General features: G+C 30.3%; 11 protein-coding genes across 11 annotated transcripts; 6 read left to right on the forward strand and 5 right to left on the reverse strand.

Moving 5' to 3' along the window:
- Positions 1 to 2,415: 2,415 nt before the first annotated feature.
- On the reverse strand, positions 2,416 to 5,628 carry cand_031950 (TPR repeat-containing protein; the record flags this gene model as incomplete). The annotated part of the gene is made up of 1 exon (XM_067213421.1): positions 2,416 to 5,628. The coding sequence occupies one exon, from the start codon at positions 5,626 to 5,628 to the stop codon at positions 2,416 to 2,418; it is 3,213 nt and encodes a 1,070-aa protein (XP_067066672.1).
- Positions 5,629 to 8,725: 3,097 nt separating this feature from the next.
- Positions 8,726 to 9,781, forward strand: cand_031960 (RNA recognition family protein; the record flags this gene model as incomplete). Its single annotated transcript, XM_067213422.1, has 2 exons — positions 8,726 to 8,756; positions 8,856 to 9,781. 2 exons carry the CDS (start codon positions 8,726 to 8,728, stop codon positions 9,779 to 9,781), a joined length of 957 nt encoding a protein of 318 aa, XP_067066673.1.
- A 149-nt stretch (positions 9,782 to 9,930) lies between these two features.
- Positions 9,931 to 10,592, forward strand: cand_031970 (uncharacterized protein; the record flags this gene model as incomplete). The annotated part of the gene is made up of 2 exons (XM_067213423.1): positions 9,931 to 10,085; positions 10,163 to 10,592. 2 exons carry the CDS (start codon positions 9,931 to 9,933, stop codon positions 10,590 to 10,592), a joined length of 585 nt encoding a protein of 194 aa, XP_067066674.1.
- A 126-nt stretch (positions 10,593 to 10,718) lies between these two features.
- On the forward strand, positions 10,719 to 11,012 carry cand_031980 (uncharacterized protein; the record flags this gene model as incomplete). The annotated part of the gene is made up of 1 exon (XM_067213424.1): positions 10,719 to 11,012. One exon carries the CDS (start codon positions 10,719 to 10,721, stop codon positions 11,010 to 11,012), a length of 294 nt encoding a protein of 97 aa, XP_067066675.1.
- A 701-nt stretch (positions 11,013 to 11,713) lies between these two features.
- On the forward strand, positions 11,714 to 14,281 carry cand_031990 (Snf2 Rad54 helicase family protein; the record flags this gene model as incomplete). The annotated part of the gene is made up of 1 exon (XM_067213425.1): positions 11,714 to 14,281. One exon carries the CDS (start codon positions 11,714 to 11,716, stop codon positions 14,279 to 14,281), a length of 2,568 nt encoding a protein of 855 aa, XP_067066676.1.
- Positions 14,282 to 14,318: 37 nt separating this feature from the next.
- On the reverse strand, positions 14,319 to 17,729 carry cand_032000 (uncharacterized protein; the record flags this gene model as incomplete). Its single annotated transcript, XM_067213426.1, has 1 exon — positions 14,319 to 17,729. The coding sequence occupies one exon, from the start codon at positions 17,727 to 17,729 to the stop codon at positions 14,319 to 14,321; it is 3,411 nt and encodes a 1,136-aa protein (XP_067066677.1).
- Positions 17,730 to 18,411: 682 nt separating this feature from the next.
- On the forward strand, positions 18,412 to 20,766 carry cand_032010 (ATP-binding cassette sub-family B member 7; the record flags this gene model as incomplete). Its single annotated transcript, XM_067213427.1, has 1 exon — positions 18,412 to 20,766. The coding sequence occupies one exon, from the start codon at positions 18,412 to 18,414 to the stop codon at positions 20,764 to 20,766; it is 2,355 nt and encodes a 784-aa protein (XP_067066678.1).
- Positions 20,767 to 20,911: 145 nt separating this feature from the next.
- cand_032020 (uncharacterized protein) lies at positions 20,912 to 21,478 on the reverse strand (the record flags this gene model as incomplete). Its single annotated transcript, XM_067213428.1, has 1 exon — positions 20,912 to 21,478. One exon carries the CDS (start codon positions 21,476 to 21,478, stop codon positions 20,912 to 20,914), a length of 567 nt encoding a protein of 188 aa, XP_067066679.1.
- A 216-nt stretch (positions 21,479 to 21,694) lies between these two features.
- Positions 21,695 to 22,391, reverse strand: cand_032030 (calcineurin subunit B; the record flags this gene model as incomplete). The annotated part of the gene is made up of 3 exons (XM_067213429.1): positions 21,695 to 21,832; positions 21,918 to 22,317; positions 22,387 to 22,391. 3 exons carry the CDS (start codon positions 22,389 to 22,391, stop codon positions 21,695 to 21,697), a joined length of 543 nt encoding a protein of 180 aa, XP_067066680.1.
- A 382-nt stretch (positions 22,392 to 22,773) lies between these two features.
- cand_032040 (DHHC zinc finger domain-containing protein) lies at positions 22,774 to 23,808 on the reverse strand (the record flags this gene model as incomplete). The annotated part of the gene is made up of 1 exon (XM_067213430.1): positions 22,774 to 23,808. The coding sequence occupies one exon, from the start codon at positions 23,806 to 23,808 to the stop codon at positions 22,774 to 22,776; it is 1,035 nt and encodes a 344-aa protein (XP_067066681.1).
- A 289-nt stretch (positions 23,809 to 24,097) lies between these two features.
- cand_032050 (uncharacterized protein) lies at positions 24,098 to 25,558 on the forward strand (the record flags this gene model as incomplete). The annotated part of the gene is made up of 1 exon (XM_067213431.1): positions 24,098 to 25,558. The coding sequence occupies one exon, from the start codon at positions 24,098 to 24,100 to the stop codon at positions 25,556 to 25,558; it is 1,461 nt and encodes a 486-aa protein (XP_067066682.1).
- Positions 25,559 to 25,560: the final 2 nt, after the last annotated feature.

Consider the following 25,560-nt stretch of genomic DNA (forward strand, 5'->3'; position numbering starts at 1 on the left):
CAAGGCTAGAATGTCAACTTTTACACTCTTCACTGAATTGAACAGCTAACATATTTACACAAAATAATATTGGGAATATTTCAGTATATTTAAAGAGAATAATTGTGTTTTGAGTACAATATAATTCCAATATTAATTTTCTTAGTAAATGGTCTAACAGGAATTAGAGAATTAATAGTATAAATGATGTGTAATACTTAAAGCTTCAATGTTTATTTATAAATGGAAGACAGAATTAGGAAAAAAGTTAACATTAGAAATTCCAAGTTTACTAATTAGAGATTTGGATATAAATTTAAAAGGGATCTTTAAAAACTGGGTGAAAAATATTGGTTTAAATTTAAAATAACATCTAGAGATTATTTAAACTTGTAAATTACAAATAAAATAGGGGAACTTCATTAAATAATGATGAATTTTGACATTAGCTCTAATATTACTTATATTACTAATATAATTTATTGAGTCCTACCAAGACACGATAAATTCTGAAGTCCTAAATATGTAACTTCGTTTATTCCTTTAAAATTTGTATAAGTATTGAAAGTTTCATTGCTACATTCATTTACAATAATTATTTCATCAACTACAATAAATTTGAAATAAAAAAAACTTTAAAAAGTGCAATATTATCAAATTGATTTTTTTTTTTTTGGTTATTCGGGATACTTAATGACAAATACTAAAAACTATTACAGGATTATAGCTACTGCTAGTTTCCAATTTTAGTACCTTCTTCGATAATATAAATTTGTTTTAATTAAGGTACTTAATTTAATTAGAATTTGTTTGAAGATGTGGTAATAGTTCTAAATTTTTTCAATTATAACTTATCTATGTTTTTACTAACTTAAGATGATTGTAGAATGAAAGCTGAGTAATTAATGAATCAAATCATCTATAGGTTGACAAAAATATAAAGTTGTTTAGATAAGTAAATAAATAATTATAAATTGAATTTCTAAGTTGAATTAATTACAAATTTACTTAATATTAATTTAGAAAGTATCTTCAATAACAACTAAATTTTGATTGTTAGTATTCTATTAGGAAAAAATTGTCTTTCACTAAGTCCTAATATTTAAAATAGGGAAAGGGTGCAGGAGGAATTTATTGGAATCTGCATCAAGTAATAATGGACTAGTGATTAATTAAATTTTTTTTTTATAAGAATATGTAGTTAATTTATTTAGAATACTTCATGAACAACGCAAAAACTCCTTTGCTTAAATTACTTTTGGTTATTCAAATTAGTAATAATACTACTTTCCGGTTAGGCAATAAAAAAGTTATGAGAAATTGAAGTTTCGAATTTATTTCATTGGGTTCTATACAGTGAATCATACTAATAATTGTTAAGAAATATAACTCGTGAGGAATTTACAATTTCTTGATAATACAAGGGAAAGTATTGCTACACTTTTAGTTCTGTTTCTTCTTATACAAGGGTAACCATTGAGATTTATTTAATACTTGATCTGCTACTTATCAATAAGATATAATTAGATCTAATTTATATCTTACTTATCCTAATTTATTGAGACTAAGCCAATAATACATTTATTGATATCCCAACAATTTTGAAAATTAAGTTATAAAATCGTGCTGAATTTTGGATTTCTTTGGGAAGTATGAACAAGTTTGAGAAATAGCTTTGTATTTACTCAAACGAGCATATAACAAATATCAAAATATTCGAAAAAGTGATAACTTTTCTAATAAATTATATAGTTCTTAAAAAATAAATCAAATCAAATTCTTCTACAATACTTAACTCTTCATTTGTTCCTACTTTATTATTACTATTTAAGACTTTTATAAATGAATTTTCAAATGATTTAAATAAAAAATTTACCTTTAACGAACTACAGTGTCGGATAATTTTAGGTATATCTCCTGAAAGAAATCTTAAAAATTATTAATAGTACTAATAATAATATTAAAAGATTTTATATTCTACTATACCATTTAAGAAGCACGGTATTGGATTAATTGATCTATTTTCAAATAGTTAATTAGATTATAAACATTAAAGTCAAGATTATGAACTTTTTATTAACAACTTGTAATTAATTTACTCTGGAAATTTAAATTAAAGAATACATACTTAAATTTGTATTTCAGAAGAGGATCAAAATATTGGAGAGATACTTTAATAATTGGTAACCTAAGAGTTTCGAATTAACACTTCGTTAAAAATACTTAATGACTTTACTCAAGTTCAATTTATTTTTTTTTTTTTTTGCTAAATTTTTGCGTAAGTATACCCTCGTACTAGTCTTAAAGCTATGAAAAAGTCATCAATACTTTCGGAAATCTTGGGTGTAATCGAACAGAGTTGGTTAAAACTGTAATATAAACGAATTAAATGTTACAAAAATGGATTTTAATTAGGTATAAGTCATTTGGATTAGACTAATGGTCATTATGGTTTAATATTGTGCTTTTAATTAGGTTAAGGAAATTTGATGCAAACAATTTGGCATTACAAAGCTTTGAATTTAGTAGCATGCTTCGAAGATTCTGACGGTAGTACAGCAATTTATTAATATCTTTAGATAGAAGAATGGATATGTTTATATATTGATCATAGCTCGTTGCAATGAGATCAAGAGTTCCTAAATTTGTTAAGATGGATTTACCAACATTCCATGCGTGAATAGAAAAAATTTGAGATTCCTTATTGTCATTTTCAGTTGTATTCATATGACAAGTTGCCAGGGTAATTAGCGGAACTCCCATTAACAAGCATTCACAGGTGGTTGTAGTACCAGCATATGGAAATGTATCTAGTGAAATATCTATATCATTATATTCATCAAGATGCTCATAATATGAATCTTTTAATGGTAATAAAATTAGTCTTTCGGAGGATATTTTATAGAAACTGTAAAATATATTCAAATAATATTCTCTACATTGAGGAGATGCAAATGCCTTTGATTTTAAGATAAGCCTACTATCAGGTATAGAACTTAATATCTTGCCCCAAGTCTTGAAAGTTTTAGGATGTATTTTGGCTATCCTATTAAATGAACCAAATGTGATGTACCCATTTTTTAGGTAAGGTAAATTACGTATAGATGGAAATTCTGTCAAAGGTGGTGTATAGCAAAGAAAGCAATCAGGCATATATATTACTTTCTCCGTATATTTTTGTGGAGAGTCTACAGGGTCAACTATTTTATCAGAAATACGATAGTCAATATATCTTAAACCAGTTGTATTGGGATATCCTATCCAAGTCATTTGTATTGGTGCATTTCTTACTGCAAAGACATTTAGACAGTTATTAACTGTATGGCCACTCAAGTCAATTAGTACGTGAATTTTATCATTACGGATCATTAATGATGTGTCCATTAAGCACTTATTTCTAATGCATCTCCAGTTTTCTTTATCAATGTAATTTTTGTAGAATCTCGTAACATAATCATGATAAGGTGAATTGTCATATATATAAATTTTTACGCGTTCATGATCAGTGATTGTTTCCTTACTTTTAATTCTATCTTCAGGTTCTTTGTAACCATATACATTGAACTTGTTGTTTCTCCCTAGTTCTGTATGTTTATTTAACATGGTTAAATGGGTTATTGGTGAAAATGCAAATGATGAAACAGCATGATGACAAAACTCAGCACCAACAAAACCAATATTTATAGATTCAGAAATAGAGAGATCCGTTTTATTATAGTTAACTTCGACTTTAGGTAGATTTGTACATTGAACAAGCTGGTCTAATTTGTTTTTTATAGCATCGTATTCATCAATAAGCTTATTTCCCCATTTTAAAGATTCGTTATATAATTTATCTGGTGAGATATAGCATCTTTCTATATAGCTTAATTTCATAAACATATTATTAAATAAACTTCCTGAGTACGGATAGTTTACAAGCCATGGTGAAGGTAATGGCATATCATGATCTGTACTAATGAAATCGAAAGGATTATTTTCATCGTCAGATCCTTGTTCATTTTCACAATTAGAGTTAGGCATAAAATAATTTAATATATATAGAGCATTTTGGGCTGCAATCTGGTATTTAGAATCTAATTTGAGACATTTTAAAAAGGCATATCTAGCCATGACGAAATTGCCACAGTCACGATATAGCACTCCAAGATTATTGTAAAGGTCTGGTACTTGATAACTGAGTTTTATTTGCCTGTTAAAGGAGATCATTGATTTATCAAAATTTCCCAAAATGCAATGCAATGTTGCTAAGTTATTTAAGGAAATAACACAGTTTGGGTTAATATTTAATAATTTCTCATAACATAAAATAGAACCATGAATATTACCTAAGTTGTATAGCAATACACCAAGGTTATAATATATATTTACGTTTCTATCGTCAAATTTGATTGCGAGTTCAAAACACCAAAGAGCTTTGTCAGTCCTTCCCAGTCTATAATATATAATACCAAGATCATTGTAAGCAGTTGAAGAATATGGGATGTAAAGTAGAGCTTTTTTTAGGATTTTTTTTGCTATTAGCAAGTCACCATTTCCACACTGAATTTCAGTAGCCTTAGATATCATTAAAAATCCGTAATATGATCTTAGTTTATCATTAAATGGAAGTCTGCTCAAAGCTTTTTCAATATATCTGATACTCTCTGCAGTATTTCCTTCTATTTCATTGAAAATTCTACTTAATAAATAGCAGTTTTCAGATATTGGATTAGTATAATCAATTCTCTCGCTTTCTAGTAATAGTTTCTTTCCTATTTGATATAGTAGAGATGGTAAATTAAGTGTGAGCCGACTTGGTGGGTTACAATTCATGTTCTTGATTTCAATTGACAGTATGGATAACGAAAAGCAGTAGATAACCTTAGAATATAATGGCCATAACTTAGAGAATAATGAATTCAGGTCTTCATTTGAGGATGTGGACTTTTCAAGTTTAGTTAATTCTATTGGTTTCACTCCATTATAAAATATTTCAATTATAGAATTCTGCAATTCACGTAGCAAACTGCTTTCTCGTGGATATATTTTGGAAATATAAGACAGTGCCTCAAATGCAACATCATTTAGACCAGATAATATATTAAGGATCCCATACCTTATATATAGTCGTATTATTAATTCATCAGAGGGCTTAGTACTAACAAAATTGTAACCAGAATTTTGCTCTATCAAAATTTTGTTAGTGGAAATGCAATATTCTATCCAGAAAATAGATTCATGCAAGATTTGTCTTTCTTTAGAGCTAATATTATATACGTCTTTTATCATTCGGAAAATTGCAGTACTTAATACTTCACATAACCTACTGATTGAAAATAAGCATAGCTCCTTACTCTGTATAGGACTCATATCAGTTGCATACTCTTCATTGAAATTGGCCCTACTTTCTTTTCTACATTCTGAACAGAAAAGTAGTGAGCTCATTACAGCCCTATTTGTATAACGACTTGTCATTAATATCTTCCCTATACTAGTAATTATCCTTTCAATATCACATCTTCTGAGGGAATAACTCCAAACCCCATTGCTTTGCAATATTTCCTCTGCAGACTGAATTTCAGAGTGTGTACTTTTACAGCAGATAACTGGGATGCAATTACCAAGCAATTTGCACTCTGAAGTAGAAAATCCCTTATATCTGCTCATACCTCAAAATACACCATTAAAGTATATATATACTAGTGCAAATAAGTGTATTGATACTTTCTAAACAGTCCTACCTCACTCAAAAAGCTAAATTTAGTTGGCTACTTTTATACTTAGGGAGTACCGCTGAAGTTTAAGTTAAGATCTAGACTTATACTACTTCTAAAGAAAGATAACCTAAATACTCTTATCAATAATAGTTAAGTACTTTAATAGCACAAGTCCTTAGACTTATTTCACCTACAATTCATATTAATAATTAGAAAAATATTGATATTATTATTATTTGGTATACTCTATACAAGATATATGAGAAAAAACTCTCTATTACTATTTTTGTAAAAGATAGCTAATTAAATCTAATATTCCATAGCTGAAATAGTAAAGTGACATTACGTTGGCTTAAATTTCAGACATGCAAAAGATCCCTGCGAGTTTCTAGACTTTGCAATTTTAAAATTTTAACCCGAACTTTGTACTATTAAAAGTAAGACCCAACCGTACGATCTTCTGCTAAGCTTATTACTTGGGCCCTTTATCTCAGCAAGTTTAATTTCTAATTCGCTGAAACTAGAATTGTTTGGATTAGGTTTCCAAAGCGGCAGATCTGGTAAATAATTACCCAATAATTGGGATTTGTTATTGCTAGCTTTGCTATTCTAATTATAGTGTCTATCCCAATAAATGAAGATGTAGATATAATGAGATCGTAAATATCATAGTTTATATAAGTAGAATTAATAGCTGGTTGTTGAGAATATTGATTTTCTGAGAGCCCACAGATAACATTTTTTTTGGCATTTAAATTCTACTAAAGTGAGTAATCATGTAACTTTTTACTCATGAAAATTATATTACTAATAAAACTTCAGATATTTCGAGGAATTATTTAATATCGAAGTGAAATATTTCCTAATGTATTCATCTATTTTCAAAAGATAGTCAATTTATTTAATCATAAAGTAATAATATTGTGGTATATTAAAAAGTGAATTAGAGGCTTCATATTTTTTAAGATAGAAAAATTGACTATTTGATCATAATTTTTGTCTGTTATCTATATAATTCCATATATTGAAGGTATAATTCATACTCCAATTATACAGCAAGTATTACTATTTGTATTCCAATAAAAAATTCTCATTCGACATGTAACATTGTATAGTCATGAAGTCTCAGTAAAAACTAAATCCAATAAAATTTTGTCTTGGAACTTAATTTAGCTTGGGAAATTTGGCATTAGATATTTGAATATAAAATTGACTAGATTAAATTGTTTTTAATTCTGCACTTCTAAAATGTGCTATTTAGTCCTATATTAATAGTGATACTTAAGATATTTCCAAATTTAGTTCCTAGTCTTCTCAGAAATTTTTATCTGATACTGTTTGCTTTTTAGATTTAGTTCTATATAAGAAGTAGACTTTTCTGTAATCTCTATTGGCTCACCAATAGGTACTCTATCACTAAGTAGACCTCTATGCCCTTCCTTAGCCTGTTCATAATGCTTGTCCCCTTGTTAAAATATTACTATTTGTTATAGATCTTTACAGATTTCCTTTAGATATAATATAGTTTGTCTAATTCATATTGATTAAAGATTTTTGTTCCTTTCAATTGCTTTGTTAGCTTCTTTACATCTCATTTACATCAGACTTTCAAATAGTATTGAAGTATATGTTTTAGAGACTAAATTAAGGTAACTATTTCTAATTTCAGAATTATTTCTGCTTCTGTATTTATATATATTTCACTGGAAGTATCCAATTGTTGCAAATAATTTAGTTGTTTGTTGAACTAATAATAAGACTATAAATAGTATAAATTTAAAATATCATTAAATTCATTCCTATAAGTTACTAAGTTAATAGCCTTAATTAATACTTCGTAATTGTTCGCTATTATCTTATAATTGAATGAGATAAAGTAGTAAGTTCAATGGAGTTGAAATATACCAATATCTTGGATACCTCAGCAGATTTTTCATTGCTGATCTTAATATTATTCAAATTACATATATTAAAAGTATTTCTAAAAATATTTTGATTTGAAATTATCTCGTTAATATTCCACTGACTACAAATATAGTAAAGTACTTCAATATAATGAAGTATATCTATTGACACTCTTCCTTATTTGCAATATATGATTACATATTTCTATTACAGTAATTAAATTTCCATCTATATTACACTACAAATATAGTTTCCAGTTTATAGCTACCCTTATAGAATCAGTCATACTGACTTTCAAGTAATTGTTTCGATTTGATTTTGCTTGTAAGTTTGTTAGTCTAAGAAAGACCATGTACAAACTAGCTTATTTGGTCTAAAGGATTTCCTTATTTTAACTTTAATATAAATACTAAAACCTATATAATTATTCTGAGCACTCTTAAAACTAACTCTTAAAGTACTCATTGTTTCATCAATATTTGGTAGTAATAAGAACTAGCTTCTTTAATTGTATACTTTGATTTATCGGTACTTAACATACTCAGTAAATCAAACCAGTTATCATTAGATTAAACTGTTTGCTTGTAATTATTCTGGCTTATAATCCCTACTAGTCCATTGTTAACCAGAATTTTCATTGTACCTTTGGTACTGTCTTACTTAATACTTATACCTAACTCATCGACTTCTGAAAATTAGCTTTTATACTTTAACAGTTTCAACAAAGTTTTGCCGCTATCTAAACAAAAACTAGATACTTCCTTCAATATCTTAATTTCACTTTCTGAAAATACGAGGTGTGAGTAGTCAAGTGAGTGTCTTACAAATATATATTACTAATAAAGATGTTTAGTTTATTTCATGTGCAATATGTGATGTAGCTGCATTACTCTTATCGAAGACTAATGTACTTACAAATTTATTATGCACTTGTTTCCTGATATTTCTGCTTATTATGAGAATTATTTCGAGTATGTATAATGCAGCTAGATACTCTTCTGCAAGTTTTTCCCTGTGACATGGCGCTATTTTATTACTGCTATCTGAAGAATGTAACTGATGCTAACTAAACTAAAGTTTAATACAAATAAAATTTAGGGATTCGCAGATATACTCCGTGAATATACTATAAAGAAAACTTAATGCATTCTTCAGGTGGGACTCAAGTTTGGGGTAAGTTTAAAATAGAGATGTAGTGATAAAAGTGCTTATTTCAGAGTAGTAGATCATGATAATAATTCCTACTTGTACTTGAAATGTATATTCTTGTAGTTGGGAATGTGGCATTTGATGCTACTGAAGATGAACTTAGAGAAGTTATGAGTGCTGTAGGTCCCGTACTATCCATAAGGATAGTGTATGACAAAGATACTGGTTTGAGTCGTGGGTTCTCATTCTGTGAATACCGCGATATAGAAACCTGTATAATGGCTATAAAGAATTTAAATGGGTATGAACTTCGCGGAAGGGCAATAAGAGTAGATTGGACTAGTCCTGACATGAGGAGTAGATATAATCATTTAGTCACATCTAATGCCCCTATACCTACTAGTTCATCAGGTGTAGTAACCAATCCACCTGGAATACAAGGTGTATCTGGCATTCTATCTTCCAATACTCAAAGTACTGACAATATACATAATCAAATTATAATACCACCAAATAATCACAATCAGAAGTCTCAAGAAGACACATCAGTTATATCCTTAGCCCAAAGTCCCAACACTTCTCTTGATGGGTTATCTGCAGAAATTATCCAGATAGTACAAAGCATGACTATTGGACAATTATATTACTTATTAGGCCACATGCAGAAGCTGGTTATACAGAATCCAGATACTGCAAGGTGTATCTTACTTGAAAATCCACAATTTTGCTATGCATTACTACATGCGCAGTACATAGTTGGCATGGCTAATGAGCCTTTTGTTCCCCTAACACCAGAACAGCTAAGCAAGGCTAATACTATAAGGCAGCAAGTTTTAAGTGAAAGAGGAAACCATATTTCAGTAGCAATTAGTGGAACATCAAATGACGTATCTGCACTTATTGAGGAAATAATGAATAATCCAAATCCAGCCCTAGTGCAAGCTCTTGCATCTATACAACCAGACCACGTTACTCAATGGACTAGTGAAGAAAAGGCAAAGATCTTAGCTATTCAACAGATTCTTAGAAATCGTGGATTAATTAGATAATTAATATTTGTTGATATTACTTTACTAAAAAAAAAAAAAATTATATAATCCCGCTTGTATGCTTACCTTATTAACTTTTGCCACCTTAAAGGTTTTCTTCCCTTTTGAATTTCCACTGTGTCTCAAATAATCTTGCTTTAGATATATTAATGGGGGCGAAATTAACAATTGAAGATTCTATATTTGATATGAAATTAAAAGTAAGGGAACTACAGCGGCTCTCTCGTAATAGAAGTGATTTATCTAAGTCTGAAAGAAATAAAGCAAAGTTTGCCATGTTATCAGGAGATACTGAAATAGCGAAGTAAGCTTTTGCAATAAAAATAAATTTATTACTTTTTAAAAAGTAACTATGACTCCTGCTTTTTATATCTTATACAGGATTCATGCTGAAAACGCAATTAGAATGCAAAAGGAACGTACCGATTATCTCTTAATGTCTTCAAAACTAGATGAAATTTGCTCAAGACTGGAAAAAGTCTCAAGAACCGAAACAATATCTAAAAAAGTACTAGAGGCTGTTTCAACATTACAGAAAGATTTATCAGATAATAGAGTTATTATAGGTACTAGTGTAGAGAAAATACAACAAATTAGCTATTTACTTGATGGAATTGATACCAAACAGTCTAGAACTACTGCAAATGCATCCGTAACTAAAGAAAGTAAAGAGGATGTTCAAGATGATGTTGAGTCTCTTTTGCAGCAACTAGCTAGCGAACACTCAATGGAAATAGAACGAAATCTCTTATTTGGTACTCCATCATTGAAAAAGGGGACTAGTGGAAATGTTTCGAAATTAGAAAATTAACTTTATACTTGTTTACAAACAAAATCATACTCAATATTTAGTTCGCTATACTAACCGCCTTTTTCAATTAATCTCACTGTGGCTGCTTTACTACCGTGCAATGTATTGAAAGTGGGACAAAATATAATGCAGATGAATTTGAAAAGTGAAGATATTGAGTTTTTACCAATGGGATACCTTTCTTCCATTTTGGTTGGTCACCAAAAAGAGTTAAAGGTGTCTATGCAACCCTTTGTTCCCTATAAACCTCTCAGTGAGAAGATTATTCAAAATGAACTCAACTCTATTCAAAAAAACAGCTCTTGGAGTAATGCGCATGATGGTTTAGAGAAATTCTATAAGGCTGTTGAATCAAGGAACTTTGATGTAGATGTTCGCAAGTTAATGAACCTATATTCTAATAGCTCAATTCAACAATAAATACTAGCAATTTAGTTTATATTTTGTATTAAAGTAAATGTGTATTACTGTGACAACTAAGTAGGGCTATACACTTGCTAACTTTAGAGGTTAAATTACGTCAGGATATTAGTATGACTGATCACTTACTTGAAATGCAGGGAATTGAATCATAAAACTTAAAATTCTAAAGATCTTAACTAGAACTGAGTTATCTTTAATTTTAAGGTGATCACTTCAGTGACATTATCTTACAATTAGTGCGTGTGACTGTATAACATTATTACCTCAATTTAGCTGAAATATAATTGACTACTAGATTACTAACTACAGTTAATTGCCGTATAAAGAAAACAATCAATGAGTTTGCAAGACTATGAAGTTATTTTTTGATAACAAAGCGCTCATAAATTTCATTGTATTAAGTACCATACTTTATAGGTACAAGCAAGCCGCTCATATACTCCCCACATTTACTTTAGCTGAAATTCTGCAAAAGGGCGAAGGTACTGTAGTGCGGGTAAGTTATCAGCTAGTAATTTCAAAGTTATAAGAAAGGTTGTTACTAAACAGAGAGGTTTCTTGTCTAGCAAAGAAAACTTTGATAAGTTATAGATAGTTTATATTTTGGTATGGTGGTTTACCAAATAGCTTTTTTTTGATATATTATATTTATAGAATTTGTAAAGCTTGACTAATTAACTAGGAAGAATAATGCAACTATGGTGATATCATTGGTGCCATACTCTTCAGATAGAGCAAATACAAACTTTAAGAGACGTAAGAGATTTATTAAAGGAGGTATGTTAGTTTATACTAGTTCAGATGAAGAGAATGACTTCGAAACTAGCAATAGAGATCCCAACACTGAATCTCTTATATTTGGTAGTTCGATGAGCTTTAAATATAATTACTTGGAAAGTCCAACTAGAAGTGACTCTGATTTGGCATTTACTAGGAAGATAATAAGGAGAAGGAGACTAAAGAGTGTACGTGATTCTCCAGAGAAATCAAGTCTAGATAAGGATCTCAAACATCAGAATGATTCTAATATGACTTTATCTACAAAGGAATATTTGAATAATCAACAATCTTCTATAGCTGAAAGTAATGAACTGATTATTAAAGAAACTCAATCTAGTGATGAAGAAGTTGTTGATACTCATATTGAAGAAGAAGATCAAGCGTTAGAGAACTGTTTAAGTATAGCTAAACAAATGAAGAGTGCAATAATTAACTTTTTGGGGGGTAGTGAAAATAATGAATTTAAAGAAGATATAGAAGCCAAAATATCTAATGGTAGATGTAGCATAACGAGGATAAATGAATATATTAAAAAAAAGGAACTATGGAGATACATTGCTACTGAAGAGAGTGAGCTACTGGAAAATTTGAAGGAATATCAGGTCATTGGTATAATGTGGCTACTTTCTCTACATAAGAATAATTATAATGGAATACTAGCTGATGAAATGGGTTTGGGGAAAACTGCTCAGGCTTGCGTACTACTGCAGTACTTATTTAAAAGCATAGGCATGGTTAAACCAGTTATAATATGCTGTCCGGCTTCATTATTGGACAATTGGGCTAGAGAATTAAAAACATGGTCTCCAAAATTACGATTTGAGAAGTATCATGGACCTCAAAAAGAAAGAAAATATTTAGCTAATAGACTATTAGAATTATATGATGAGCACAATGTAAATGTGATTATCACAACTTTTCAGGTGCTTACAAACAAGACAGATGTGAGCTTGTTCTTTAAACACTGTGAATTCTCATATCTAATAGTAGATGAAGCTCATAACATTAAAAATCCATCATCTCAACGTTATAAATTTATGAATACAAAGATAAGAGCAGATAGAAGACTCTTACTCACAGGTACACCTATTTCAAATTCAGTCTCTGAGTTAGGAAATCTCCTAGCATTTTTAATGCCAAAATTTTTTAGTCAAGACATCCTTAGCGATGCAATTAAGTCATACAAAAGGAGATTATTAAGATATAAGGAATATGAAGATACTTCTAAACTTCCCAATTTAATTAGTGAATCTTTGGATACTCCTGTAGGTATAACGAATTCTTCTGAAATTCTCTTTTTGCAGGAAATTATTTCACCATTTGTACTAAGACGAACAAAGCAGGATGTACTTTCACTCTTACCGAAAAAAACAGTCTACATTGAGTTTTGTGATTTGACGGAGAAACAGCTGCAGCAATATCAATCTCAATTTGCTAATGCTTCTATAAATGTCAATAATGAGCAGATTAAAAACACAAGTCAACTAGAATTTTCAAAATATTTGTCTTTAGAGATTGAAAAGAAAGTCACGAAGAATGTCTATACAATGGGTAATAATCATGAAGGTATAGATTTGAGCGATTATAATAAAACTAGAGACTCTTTACTAGATCAAATACATGTGGGGAGATGTCATCCAAAGATAGGAAGTAGTGATTCAAAAGAACTAAATATTGATGGAAACTCACTTCTTGCTTCATCTTCATATGATCCTAAGTATGTTAACTCAATACTATTCAGACTTAGGAGGATATGTAACCATCCACTTCTACATCAAGGTCATTTTAAGAAGGAAGAAATTGATGATTTAATTTCATATTTGAACAAAAATATTCAAGGTTACAAGGAGTATCCCCGAAGTAGGGTTGAGCAATATATAAAACAACTCTGTGACTATGAAATACATCAATTAGCACTTGAGAATTCACGAAACAGCAACACAAATTTTTTTGATAAATACTTAATTAAAGATGAATTGGTGCTAGGTGATAGCTGTAAAGTTATAAAGATGTATCAAATTATTGAAAAGAAGGTGATCAGAAAGGAAAAATGTCTTGTATTTTGTCATCATACAATGCTTCTAGATATAGTTGAGGAATATATAAAATTGAAATTTGGAGATAAGACAGATTTTTATATTCGACTTGATGGTACTACACCTATAGATACAAGACAAAAACTTGTTGAACAGTTTCAGACATCTTCATCTACCCTCATATTTCTTTTGTCTACTAAGGCAGCTGGTCAGGGACTAAATTTGACTGCTGCTTCTACAGTAATAATGATGGACATTGACTATAATCCTCAAATTGAAAGACAAGCTGAAGATCGTGTTCATCGTTTGGGACAAAGTAAGGATGTCTCTATCTTTAAACTTATTTGTAGGAATTCAATAGAAGAGGATATACTTAAATGTTGCGAATCCAAACTTTCTTTAGACGCAGCATTTGGGGGAAGTGAAACTATATACCTAAAGGATAGATAGTACTGATTTGGGAATTATGGATAATTTGCAATATCTCTTAATCTATAATTACTTGACCAATTACCTCTGCAAAGTTGGAACTGTCGATGGAGTTTAAGACTTTATTTAAACCTTTATTTTTTGAAATAAATATATTGTCTTCTATATATTGTCTAACTTGTGGGATCTCTCTTTGTAGAATTCCAATGATTTCCATCAAGTTCTGATTTTCTCTAAATAGTTCTTCGTTGATATTTTTCGTAGTAGGCCCATCCAAATTCTCAATAGAGAATGGACTGACTTCACAATATGATATACCCATTTCTCTTATTAATTTCCCACGTTCCTTAGCTTCTTTCTCAGCAATTTTATAAGCAACTATTAATGCTTCAACTTCATCTTGTTTATTCTTCAGCAAATTTCTGAAGTATTTCCGCTCTGCAAATATTTGCTCCTTCAGCTTTGTGCACTCTATACAATCATATTGGTTTTCAATATTTGAATCAAAATTTACAAGACCAGATTTAGGATGAGGAATTTCAATTGAATCTTTTGAGTCGTCATTTATAAGAAAATTCTCGATATTTGTATTATTGTTTGTGCCAACATGTTTCAGGTACTTGCGATAGTTGTCACTTGTAGAGCTTGTAGAGAGACAACTCACACTTAAGTCTCGAATTAAAATTTCATCAATGAACTTAGTTATAAGAATCTGCATATATTCTGGTGTTGTGATTGAATTAAATGTTTCTAAAGAAGATTTATACTCTATACTTTGCAAACGCTTTGATATATCTGAAAGTTTAACTCTTGTATCTTCATGAATAGGATACCCATTACAAACATTTATTAAAACAGCCAATACATTAGCTAAATCAATCAAAATAATAAGGTCAACTCGATTTCTTCTTTTAAAGTTATCTAGAGAAGTAAACTTCAGAAGCTTAGATATTGAATTCGAAATAATATCAGTGTTATCTTTGCATCTAAAATCTACTAATCTTCCTTTACTTTCTTGATATAAAAACACAAATATTACCTGCAATACAGCAATACAAGAAGATATACTGCTAAATTTAAACATAGTTCCCATGGATAGTGAATAGTCTAAATAGCTGTTTTCTTTATGAAAAAGAGTTGCAACTTCTTCAGTGGAAGTTTTCAGTATGTAAAAGAGATAATATTTTAAAGGATGCTCAAATTGTGCGTCTGCATCTTCATTATTAAAATTAAAAGCCTTATGATCCATCTTAGAGTCTAATATACGAGTTTGAACATCTTCACCTTTTCCAAGGCTCCAAGCTTTATTTACAATATCTTCAATAGTTACTACAGATAAACTACTGAGTGAATTTGGAGAATATAATACCATCAATTGTAAAATTTGGAAGGTTCTCCAAATCCTATAATGAAGTATGCAACATAAAAGCCTCTGATCTAAAGGTTCACTTGGAGATAAAGTAATTGCGCTTAATATTTGGTGATTTGGAGAATCTTGATAGTCTAACTCAGTATTTAAAAAATTCAAATTTAATGTTGAATGTAAACGACAAAACTCCACCATTGGAAACCAAAACACGCAGTGAACGAAGTCAAAAAACATTTCATTTGATTGATTAGCTAGGTAGTTTAAGTTGAAGCTCTCTGACCTATTAAATAAAAGTGGAAGAAGGTTTATGATAAACCAATCATCCCGATTACTCGAACCCCAATCTGTTTGACCAGATTTTAAGTTTGGTATTATGTTGTAAGGGTTCATTATACTTGTTCCAAGCCAATCCAAAAGACTACTTTCCATTTGATGCGAATATCTACTTATTAAATCTTTCAATTTATGTTTCTCTTCTGTATGCACCTTTTGTGCTTCATTTCCAAAAATATAATTAATGGATGGAAGAAATTTCTCAAATACATCTCTGTATCCATACCACACATACGGAGATACACCTGTGAAACTCTGAAGGGTACACCACTCTAGGCAGTGACTAAATTTGTCAATACTACAGTATATATTTTTATCTACAAAAGAAATTTGATCTTTCTTGCTGTTTTTACTCTCTTCATTACTAAATCCAAGTATTTCCAAAATTCCTATAGCCTCATAAGAGATATTGAAGTGTAGATTATCTGGATTTCCGAGTATTGTAAAAAGAATTTCAGTTAAATGTGTTTCAAATAAAAAACTAGATATCTTTTTAGAATGATCATGTGACAAAAACTCCCTGTTTATTTTCAAGATCTTTAATGTAGTACAAATCCAAGATACATGATTTATATTATGTTCCAATTCATTTATTTTAAAACACTGAAACATACAAACCTTTTTATTATAGCTATTTTCGGAAGTAAGTTCATCTTTGATAGGTCTACTTTTGGTCTGTTCATTATAAAGTGTCCATTGTTCACATAAATATAGACATAATCCAAGTAAATCTATTAATAGATTCAGCATAGCTTTATAACCTTCAGTTTCAATCATGTATTTGATACAACTTGAGTTTTGAAAAATGTGATAAAGGCATTCTATACACTGAGACAAAACCTCTGGACATTCATGATCAAGTTCTTCCTCTTTTAAAGTTCCAGAATTGCAGAAGTCCTTCACACTACCGAACTTGTGAATTTCACCATTACTATTTATCTTGAGATTTTTGTCCCTAATTAAACTTCCCATTTCTTCTGCTAATATATTGTAAATCAAATCTACTAATCCTTGAAACGTAATTATCTTTTGAATTTCAGAATGGTTATTCAACGTCAAAGCTACAGTTAGTTCTAAAGCACTTGATAAAAAGTATCCATGAGAATTCAACCCTTTATTTAGCAGTTCTAAAGTAGTACCAAGTATTTCACTATTACTTAGTAAGTTGAATTCAAGTAAATTATCAGCATTTCTACTTATCTGTAGTATATACAGTATTTTTAACACATCGTAGTGGCTGTACATATTACAATCATCATTATTCAAATTATGTTTCTCATTAATACTTAAAATTCTTAATGAATCAACGAAAATTATGCCCCCATTACTATATTTCAAAATATCATTTATCAACATCATCGTATTATCTTCCTTCTGAGCTCTTTTATAGTCAACTTGTCTACATTCCACAATATTGCAGCAATAATAATACCCGGCCTTACTAATCAGCCTATCTTCAACCATGCTTGTTACTATTCTAAGTAGTTCTAAACATAGGCTAAATAAATATTCATTTTGGTTCTTACTGCTCCATATTACTATATTGCAGGCACATTCAATCCATTCTCTTTGCATTAATAACGCATTCAGATTCCTCTTACTAAATTCCATTAGAGATATTATACCTTCTTCAATACGCCTATGTTCACCATTATTCAAACTACTTCTTAGGCCACTCACTATATAATCTACATCCAATGATGCATCCAATAATGATACAGAGTTCAAAACTTTTTCATTCACCTTCCTTAAAAGTGAAAGTGCCATTATTTAAAAACCATTTACTTAATTCAAAAAATAATTACATAGGTGCAAACTACTACTATTTAAATTTTCTAGTAGCTAAATCTTGTCCTGTAATTTGTTTAGAGTGTTTTACCGCCTTCTATATTGCAAGTAGATAACGTAGAAACTCTATTATAACACCTTCGGAATAAATTTCACCTATATATTTAATTCTACAATGTACCTATGCCTCTTTATTGAAAACAACAATATTGGTTCATAGTATTGTATTATTTTATTTATTGATTCAAGAAGTAAATATTAGTAAAGGCGCTATATCTAATGTATAACTTCCGAGCTCCACAAAAGGAGCAACAAGTACATGTTTAAATATATGAAATAGAAAATATATTATTGTCTAGGAATCTACAAACTATATTGTTTATTCTCTGCAATCTCGTTCTATTTACTTCGCTAAGAAGTAAAGACATTGAATGAAGTATTTAACAATTAATTGATTCCACATTTCCCGCTATAGAAAAGTCACTTGTAACTTCCACAGTTTATGCTAATAGGTATCACAGCTAGTTCAAAAGAAGTTAAAATGGACTTTTGATATTGAAGTGAAGGTATTACCCTGTAAATTTATATATAATATTTTAGATACTAATTATTATTTAGTATTCCCTAAATTAGAAAGCTTATTAATAGCTCAACCATAATAATGATTTGGAACAAAATTAATCTGACAGGGAATTTATCCTTATTAAGAAACTTTAGAATAAGTCCTCAGTATTTAACTAAAGTAACTAGAATTATAAAATGGGAAATACCAGTTATAGATACGAAAATTCCCTATAAAATACTAAATACAATGAGATTTTATGACGAAGCTCATAAGTATTGTAGCAAAAGGGCTAAACATGACTTTGATTATATACAAATTGCCCACATTAAACACTCTAACAAAAATATTCGAAGTCAATTTATAAGATTTCTAAAAAAAAGTAAGATTTTAAACAAGAATGAGGCGGATGCTTTTGAATATGTGTCAGCATTCATCTGGCCAAAAAATAAATATTTTAGACTAAGAGTTGTTTTTGCAACTGCAAGCTTAGCTCTTGCAAAAGTAGCTACAGTGCAAGCTCCGATTATATTGGCAAGACTAATTGATTCTATGGGACATACTAAAAGTGTGTTTCCATCGTTATCCAATAACTCTCCTCTTTACTCACTTAATTATTTACTTCTAGAACCATCACAAACTTTGTTATTGCTCATTGCTTCATATGGTATAGCTAAGATTTCATCTTCTGGGTTTAACGAACTTCGTAATGCTCTATTCTCTATAGTAAGCCAATCGGCATGTCGTGATGTTTCTCTTCAAGCATTTCACCACTTTCATAATAATTGTAATTTAGACTTTATTCAAAGTCAAAAGTCGGGGGAACTATTGACAATAGTATCAAGAGGTTTCAAATCTGTATCTCAACTACTAAATATTATGCTGTTTCAAATTATACCAACATCGGCTGAATTTATATTGGTATTAAGCTTGTTATTCTATAGAGTTGGATGGGATATTGCTTTTATAACACTGGCTACAATGCTAGGTTATATGGAATTCACACGTAAAATAACAGCCCAAAGAACTTTATTTAGGAAGGAAATGAACCAGGCTGAACAGAACTCTAATGGCTTATTCCAAGATACATTGATGAATGCAGAGACATTAAAATACCTTAATGCAGAAGAGTATGCTTTCAATTTATACAACCAATACCAAGAAAAATATATGAAATCTAACATTAAAGTTCAAACATCGTTGGCACTATTAAACTTTGGTCAGAATCTTATCTTTACTGGAGGTCTTATATCTACAATGTTACTAACAACTGGTAAAATTTTGGTTGGGAGCATTCCTATGGGTTCCATAGTTCTTATTACTTCTCTACTTTTCCAATTAGCAATTCCTCTAAATTTTATTGGTATGATGTACAGGGAAACCAAGCTAACTGTGATAGACCTTAACAGGCTTAACGAGTTTTTCAAGCAACCTGTAAAATTAATTAGTCATAAATATATGAAGCCAATCTATCCTGTAACCCAAGACAGTAGTACAGATACAAGCAATATGCTCAAATTAGAAAATGTCTGGTTTTCATATCCCCTTGAAAGTTCAAAATATGAAGGATCTATCAATACTAACTCTTTTCTAACTTTAAAACCTACTTTATGTGATGTATCATTTTCTATTCCTCTTGGTGGGAAAATTGGTATTGTAGGACCGTCAGGTTGTGGAAAATCTACTTTATCGCGTCTTTTCTATAGAATCTATGATCCAAGCCAAGGTCGTATACTATATTTTAATAAGGAATTACAAGAATATAATCTACATGATTTTAGAAGACTCTTTTCTATTGTTCCTCAAGAAAATTTACTTTTAAATTGCTCAATTATGGACAACTTAAGAGTTGCAAATATAGAAGCTTCAGATAATGAAATTATGGCTGCATGTAAATTGGCAAGAATCCACGACAATATTCTTCAAAAGCACGACCAATATAAAACAATTGTGGGAGAAAGAGGAAGTAAGCTTTCAGGTGGAGAGCGTCAGAGAATAGGTTTAGCCCGTCTATTCCTACGTAAATCACCAATTTGGATCCTAGATGAGCCTACAAGCTCTCTAGATTTACATACCCAAAATGAGGTTATTGATATTATAAATAGTATTTATAAACGAGGTTTGAAAACTATAAATACTGCAGGTAAACTCAAATCCCGCGACTGTTTGGATCAAACGAATTATAAAGATGACTTTTATGTAAGTAAATTAATTGAAGAGCTTACAAAGCAGCCCTTGACTATGATTATAATTGCGCATAGACTTTCAACTGTAAAGGACTCAAATATAATAATATACATGGAGAATGGACAGGTTGCTGAGATAGGGACACATAATCAACTCATGGAAAATAAGAGAAATTATGCAAAATTATGGGAGAAGCAGCTCTACGATACAGCCCAAGAAGATGAAAGAGATAAACAAGCAATCAGGTTCGAAATATCTAAGCATTAATAAAAAGTTTATGGCATATATAGTAGAACACCTATAACATAAACATGAAACTTCAAGTAGATAAATTTGCTACATTTATTTTATTAAAGCATAATATTGTATTAAATATTCAGCTCGATTAGTCTATTTCTCTTCTATTATTCAATCACTCCTTAAATACATCTATATCCATTATGCTGAGAGTTTTTAGATACTGCTTATATCCTACAAGTTCCCTGAAAACATTAGTTTGTATCTTTCTAATATCTCTTTTCACTAAATTGCTGTTATTAGATATCGCATTACTTTCTAAATCTTTATTTTTATATTTATCAACTCTAGAAGTGGTATTGGGACACTTAAATTTTGCTAATAAGGTCCTATGTAAATTGCCATGTTTTGATGGATTACTAATGACCGAGGTAGATCTATCAACTACTTTATCTGCATCAATTAAAACATCAAAATTAGATATATTGCAATGATATTGACAATTTTCATCATTCAGTTCTACCAGATATCCTTGAAAATTCAATGAACCCATTATATTGTCCAATGACTGCCTACTGTTGTATGCCTCTATTAAGTCCCCCTCATGACAGTCCTCTGTACACTTGTACAGTGAAACTTTATATATACCATTTGTATCAAATATTGTTACCACTCCATCATGCCATATCTTTGATTTCTGGGTTTTATGGCGAGTATATAAAACCTTTAATTTCTTAAGCATTGATTAGTGGATATATAATATCAAAACTTCCCAAATATTACTGTGCAAATATTTCAAACTACAATTTTAATATATAATGTAATAACAAATATCTTCAGTTATTTATCATATTTCTCATTATTTCTAATTGGTATTTATTCCTTTATTCCATGCTACTTAATAGTGAGGGGACAGAGGTAAAGATGATGACCGCTTTAAGTACCATGCATTAATGTACTACTGGAATTGAAGCTCTAAATTTAACTTCCCACTGATATCTAAATGAGCCACAACTTCACGGAATTCATCATAAGAGATTAAACCATCTCCATCTTTGTCAGCCTGAATAATACAACGATCTACAAGCTGTTGAAGCTAGAAGAATGGAGAGCAAATTCAATACAATTAAGTATCAGTTTCACAATAGTAGAGCCTATAGCATACATAAATTTAAACTTACCTGTATATCTTCTAAATTATCCCCTACCATCATCTTCATTACTTTAAATAGCTCACCATTAGATATCCAGCCATCTTTATTTACATCATATATGTCGAAAGCAAACTTCATTTTCTGCTCAGGGTCACTACCAGCCATTAATCGTGCTAATCCTATAACAAACTCCACAAATGAAACCTTTCCATCTTCATTCGTATCAAAGATAGAAATTACACGTTTAACCAAGGGATTATCTGCAATTTCAGGCATATCAAAAAGCTCATGTGGATCTAGCTCTCCATTTTGGTTCGTATCTAAAGCTTTAAAGCAACCATATATCCGCATTATATCACGTCTTGTAAAACTTGCGGCTTGTATTAAATCACGTTGCTCTTGATCCGACAAAATGGATGTTTGATTTCTAAGGGATATGCAAAATATACCCAAGTAAGTGTAAAGTTACTACAAATACAGATGTATAGATACTTACCCCATAGCTGAAGTACTAATGACCTCAAATTCTTACCCCCTGTCAGCAAATTTACCCTAGTATATTTAAAAATTGCAATTTCTTTTTTCTTGGAAAGATTTTGTACCTTGAGCTTAACTACTACTAAATTACACAAATATTATACAAATATTACACAAAAATAAGCGTCTAGGCGGCTAATTTTGTGTAGAGTCATCACAAAGAAAATAATATACTTTGATGTGAGCTAAATAAGTCAACTATTAATACTATATTGTTTGAAAGCTTTAGGAATTGCTTTAATATTGCTAAATACTTCTGATTGCATTTAACTAGTCAATAAATTTCTAGCTCTTAATAATATTACTGATGAAATCCTTGATAAGTAGTATCAAGTTTTCCACTTCTTTATAGGACTGGACTTGTCCTTTCTGGATCTTGCTGATTCTTAAGTAAATAGCTTCTTTCGTCACTTGAGCTAGGTTTATTCTTATCTATATTTTTTTGGATAAGATCACTTGTAATAATGGAAGTTGCATCAACGTCTTCTTCATTACTATCAAAATTTGTCCCATCTCCTTTTACATTGTTAATTGGTAGAAACCACAAAAATGGGTTTTCCCCAAATACTTCTGTAAATGAATTGTAGTGACCCTTGTACCATTGTCCAGTAGTTGAATTAGAGTGTGACTTTTCACAGAACTCAATGGTTGTCATTCCGTTAAGAACTAGCCACATGTGAAATATAAAGAAGCATAGTAATAATACAGATAAAAATGCAGCTAAAACTTCTACTAAAAGCAAAGCAACAATGTCCCCAAATTTCACAATATTAGACTTTATAGTATGGCTTAGTGTTGGTGCAAGAGTGCAAGTGAGAAATAAACTGGTTAATAAAGAATATAAAATCAATAATAAGAGATATTTGTGATTTTTCCAACCCACACAGTTATATATCCAAGGGCAGTGGTGGTCCATTTTTAATATGCAAGTGCGACAAACTCTACAATGGTGAGTCCTATCAGGTTTATATTTTGCGCACCATTTACAATAACGTCTCTCCCCTGTACTCTTTATTTCTTTTAGATTATATGGTATACTATTTGCAATATTAATCTCATTACTTGTAAATTTCCATTTTGGATCGTCTGGAACACCACCTGGAGGTGTAGCTACACTTAGACCAAAGCATATCAATACCATACAAGCTAGTGTATTAAAAATTACTACTTCTGGTATTCCTACTTTCGGATTATATAAAATTAGTGGAACCAAATGGTAAATAGTATAAATACAGTACAAGGAAAATATAATGATCAAGACATATATTACGGGTAGGATACTCAGCATTATTCGACCAATTTTGTTACCTTGGGTTGATATACGGGGTGATACGATAAAACGCTCTCCTATTGGAGCCTCATTAGAGCTAGAAGTTCTCATCATATATTTTTGTTAAATATTTTAGGCTAAAGAACTGCATGCAAAGATTATTAGATTAACGACACAGGGTTAATCTAAAAGGTACAGCTGCACCCTTTATACTAAACCGCCAATAACCGCCTAAATATTAAAGAGCGGGATATTCCCGCCAAACTTAGTGAAATCAGGTAGATAGGCAAGCAAAGTTGTATAAAGTAATTGGATTTTGGTAGAACATGCATGTGGGTACTTAGTCAGTTCCAATATTCTATTTATATACTTCTACTATGTACAGTTTTGCTCATATATCATGAATAATACTGGATTATATAATCTAAATCCTGATTTGACCAAAATAAAAAATATCGACAATTCCCACTTGCTACTGAAGTTACCTAAAAGATATATATATAAACATAAGAATTGCACAATAAATACTGACCTTGTATCTTCAAGTTTGGATTATTCTTATGAGGTAAGTAGATCTAATGTTTTAAAATTAGAGGATCTATGGGATTCACCAAGAATTACACCTAATTTTGGAGGTGAAGATGGAAAATTTAATGGATCTATTACTAATACAATACCAAAGACTATCATTCCTAATATATATATAAATTTGATAAATAATCATGACCAAATTTATGAAGCACTTAATGAAGTTGATGAGGCAGAAATAATAAATACTCCAAATTCAAAATTAAGCAGAGTAAACAGTGAAGGAAGTAGGTATGGATTAAACACTAATGACTGCAGTAGAGATATTAATTTATCCCCACTGTTATATTCAACTCCAGCATATAGACTATATGATTTAAAGAGAATACGAAGTAGAAATCAGTTAACTACTATTAATATTAGTCCCAATATCTGGATGTCAGATTCTAGCACAGATCATCCTTCATTTCTCTCATTGCAGAAAAAATCAATCAGTCTTTTAGATACACGAGGTATATTGGGTCCTCAGACATTTTTAACAAGTTCAGGTAGTATTCACATCTCAAAAAATGGTGATTTTAGTTTTGAATATTCTAATGGCAAGAAAAACTTTATTATTACAGGAGGAGGATGCTTTATAATAATAAAAGATAAGCACAGTGGTGAAAATGACATAATTTGTCATGTAAATCAATTGACAAAATGTCATATCCAACGTTATATATATGCCACTGAACTATGTAACACTTTAAAAAGTCATGTTCCAAGAGTTAGGCTCATTACAAAGGAAGGTATTTTTGAATTAATGTCAAATGACACTCCTGTATCTGATTTCCACTGTATGTTCAATCAGAAATATAATTCAAAATTTCAAAAAGTTGTTATAGTTAGTAGGACACAGGAAGTAACTTTCTTTATTAAACAGGAAGAGCTTCCTTTAACTGTTAAGATCTCGCTACTAGAATTAGTTCTATATTCTGATAGATTTGACAAGTGTGGCAATAAGTACTATGAAGACCAACTGTTAGAAGTTATAAAACAACTAGAGCATCTCAAAACTGAGTGGACCCAACTCCTAACTATTTGGAGATTAACTGTTACAAAACTTGAATATTGCAGAAGGCTTGAAGCTAAGGGTTTCCAGGAATATCACAATCTAACGAAAAGTCTTATTAAAAAAAGGCAACTTTACCTAAATGAGAGCGATTATAGACTTTCCAATATTAATGCTGATAAAGAAGAATTTCAACAAACTCTTTGGACTATTCAGAAAGAGGCAATGGAGGCTACTTTTCCAATTATTGTGTGCTGGACAGACTGTGAAGAAATCTGATT

This window comes from Cryptosporidium andersoni (genome assembly GCF_001865355.1).
Source record: "Cryptosporidium andersoni isolate 30847 chromosome Unknown contig_1, whole genome shotgun sequence".
Classification (NCBI taxonomy): domain Eukaryota; phylum Apicomplexa; class Conoidasida; order Eucoccidiorida; family Cryptosporidiidae; genus Cryptosporidium; species Cryptosporidium andersoni.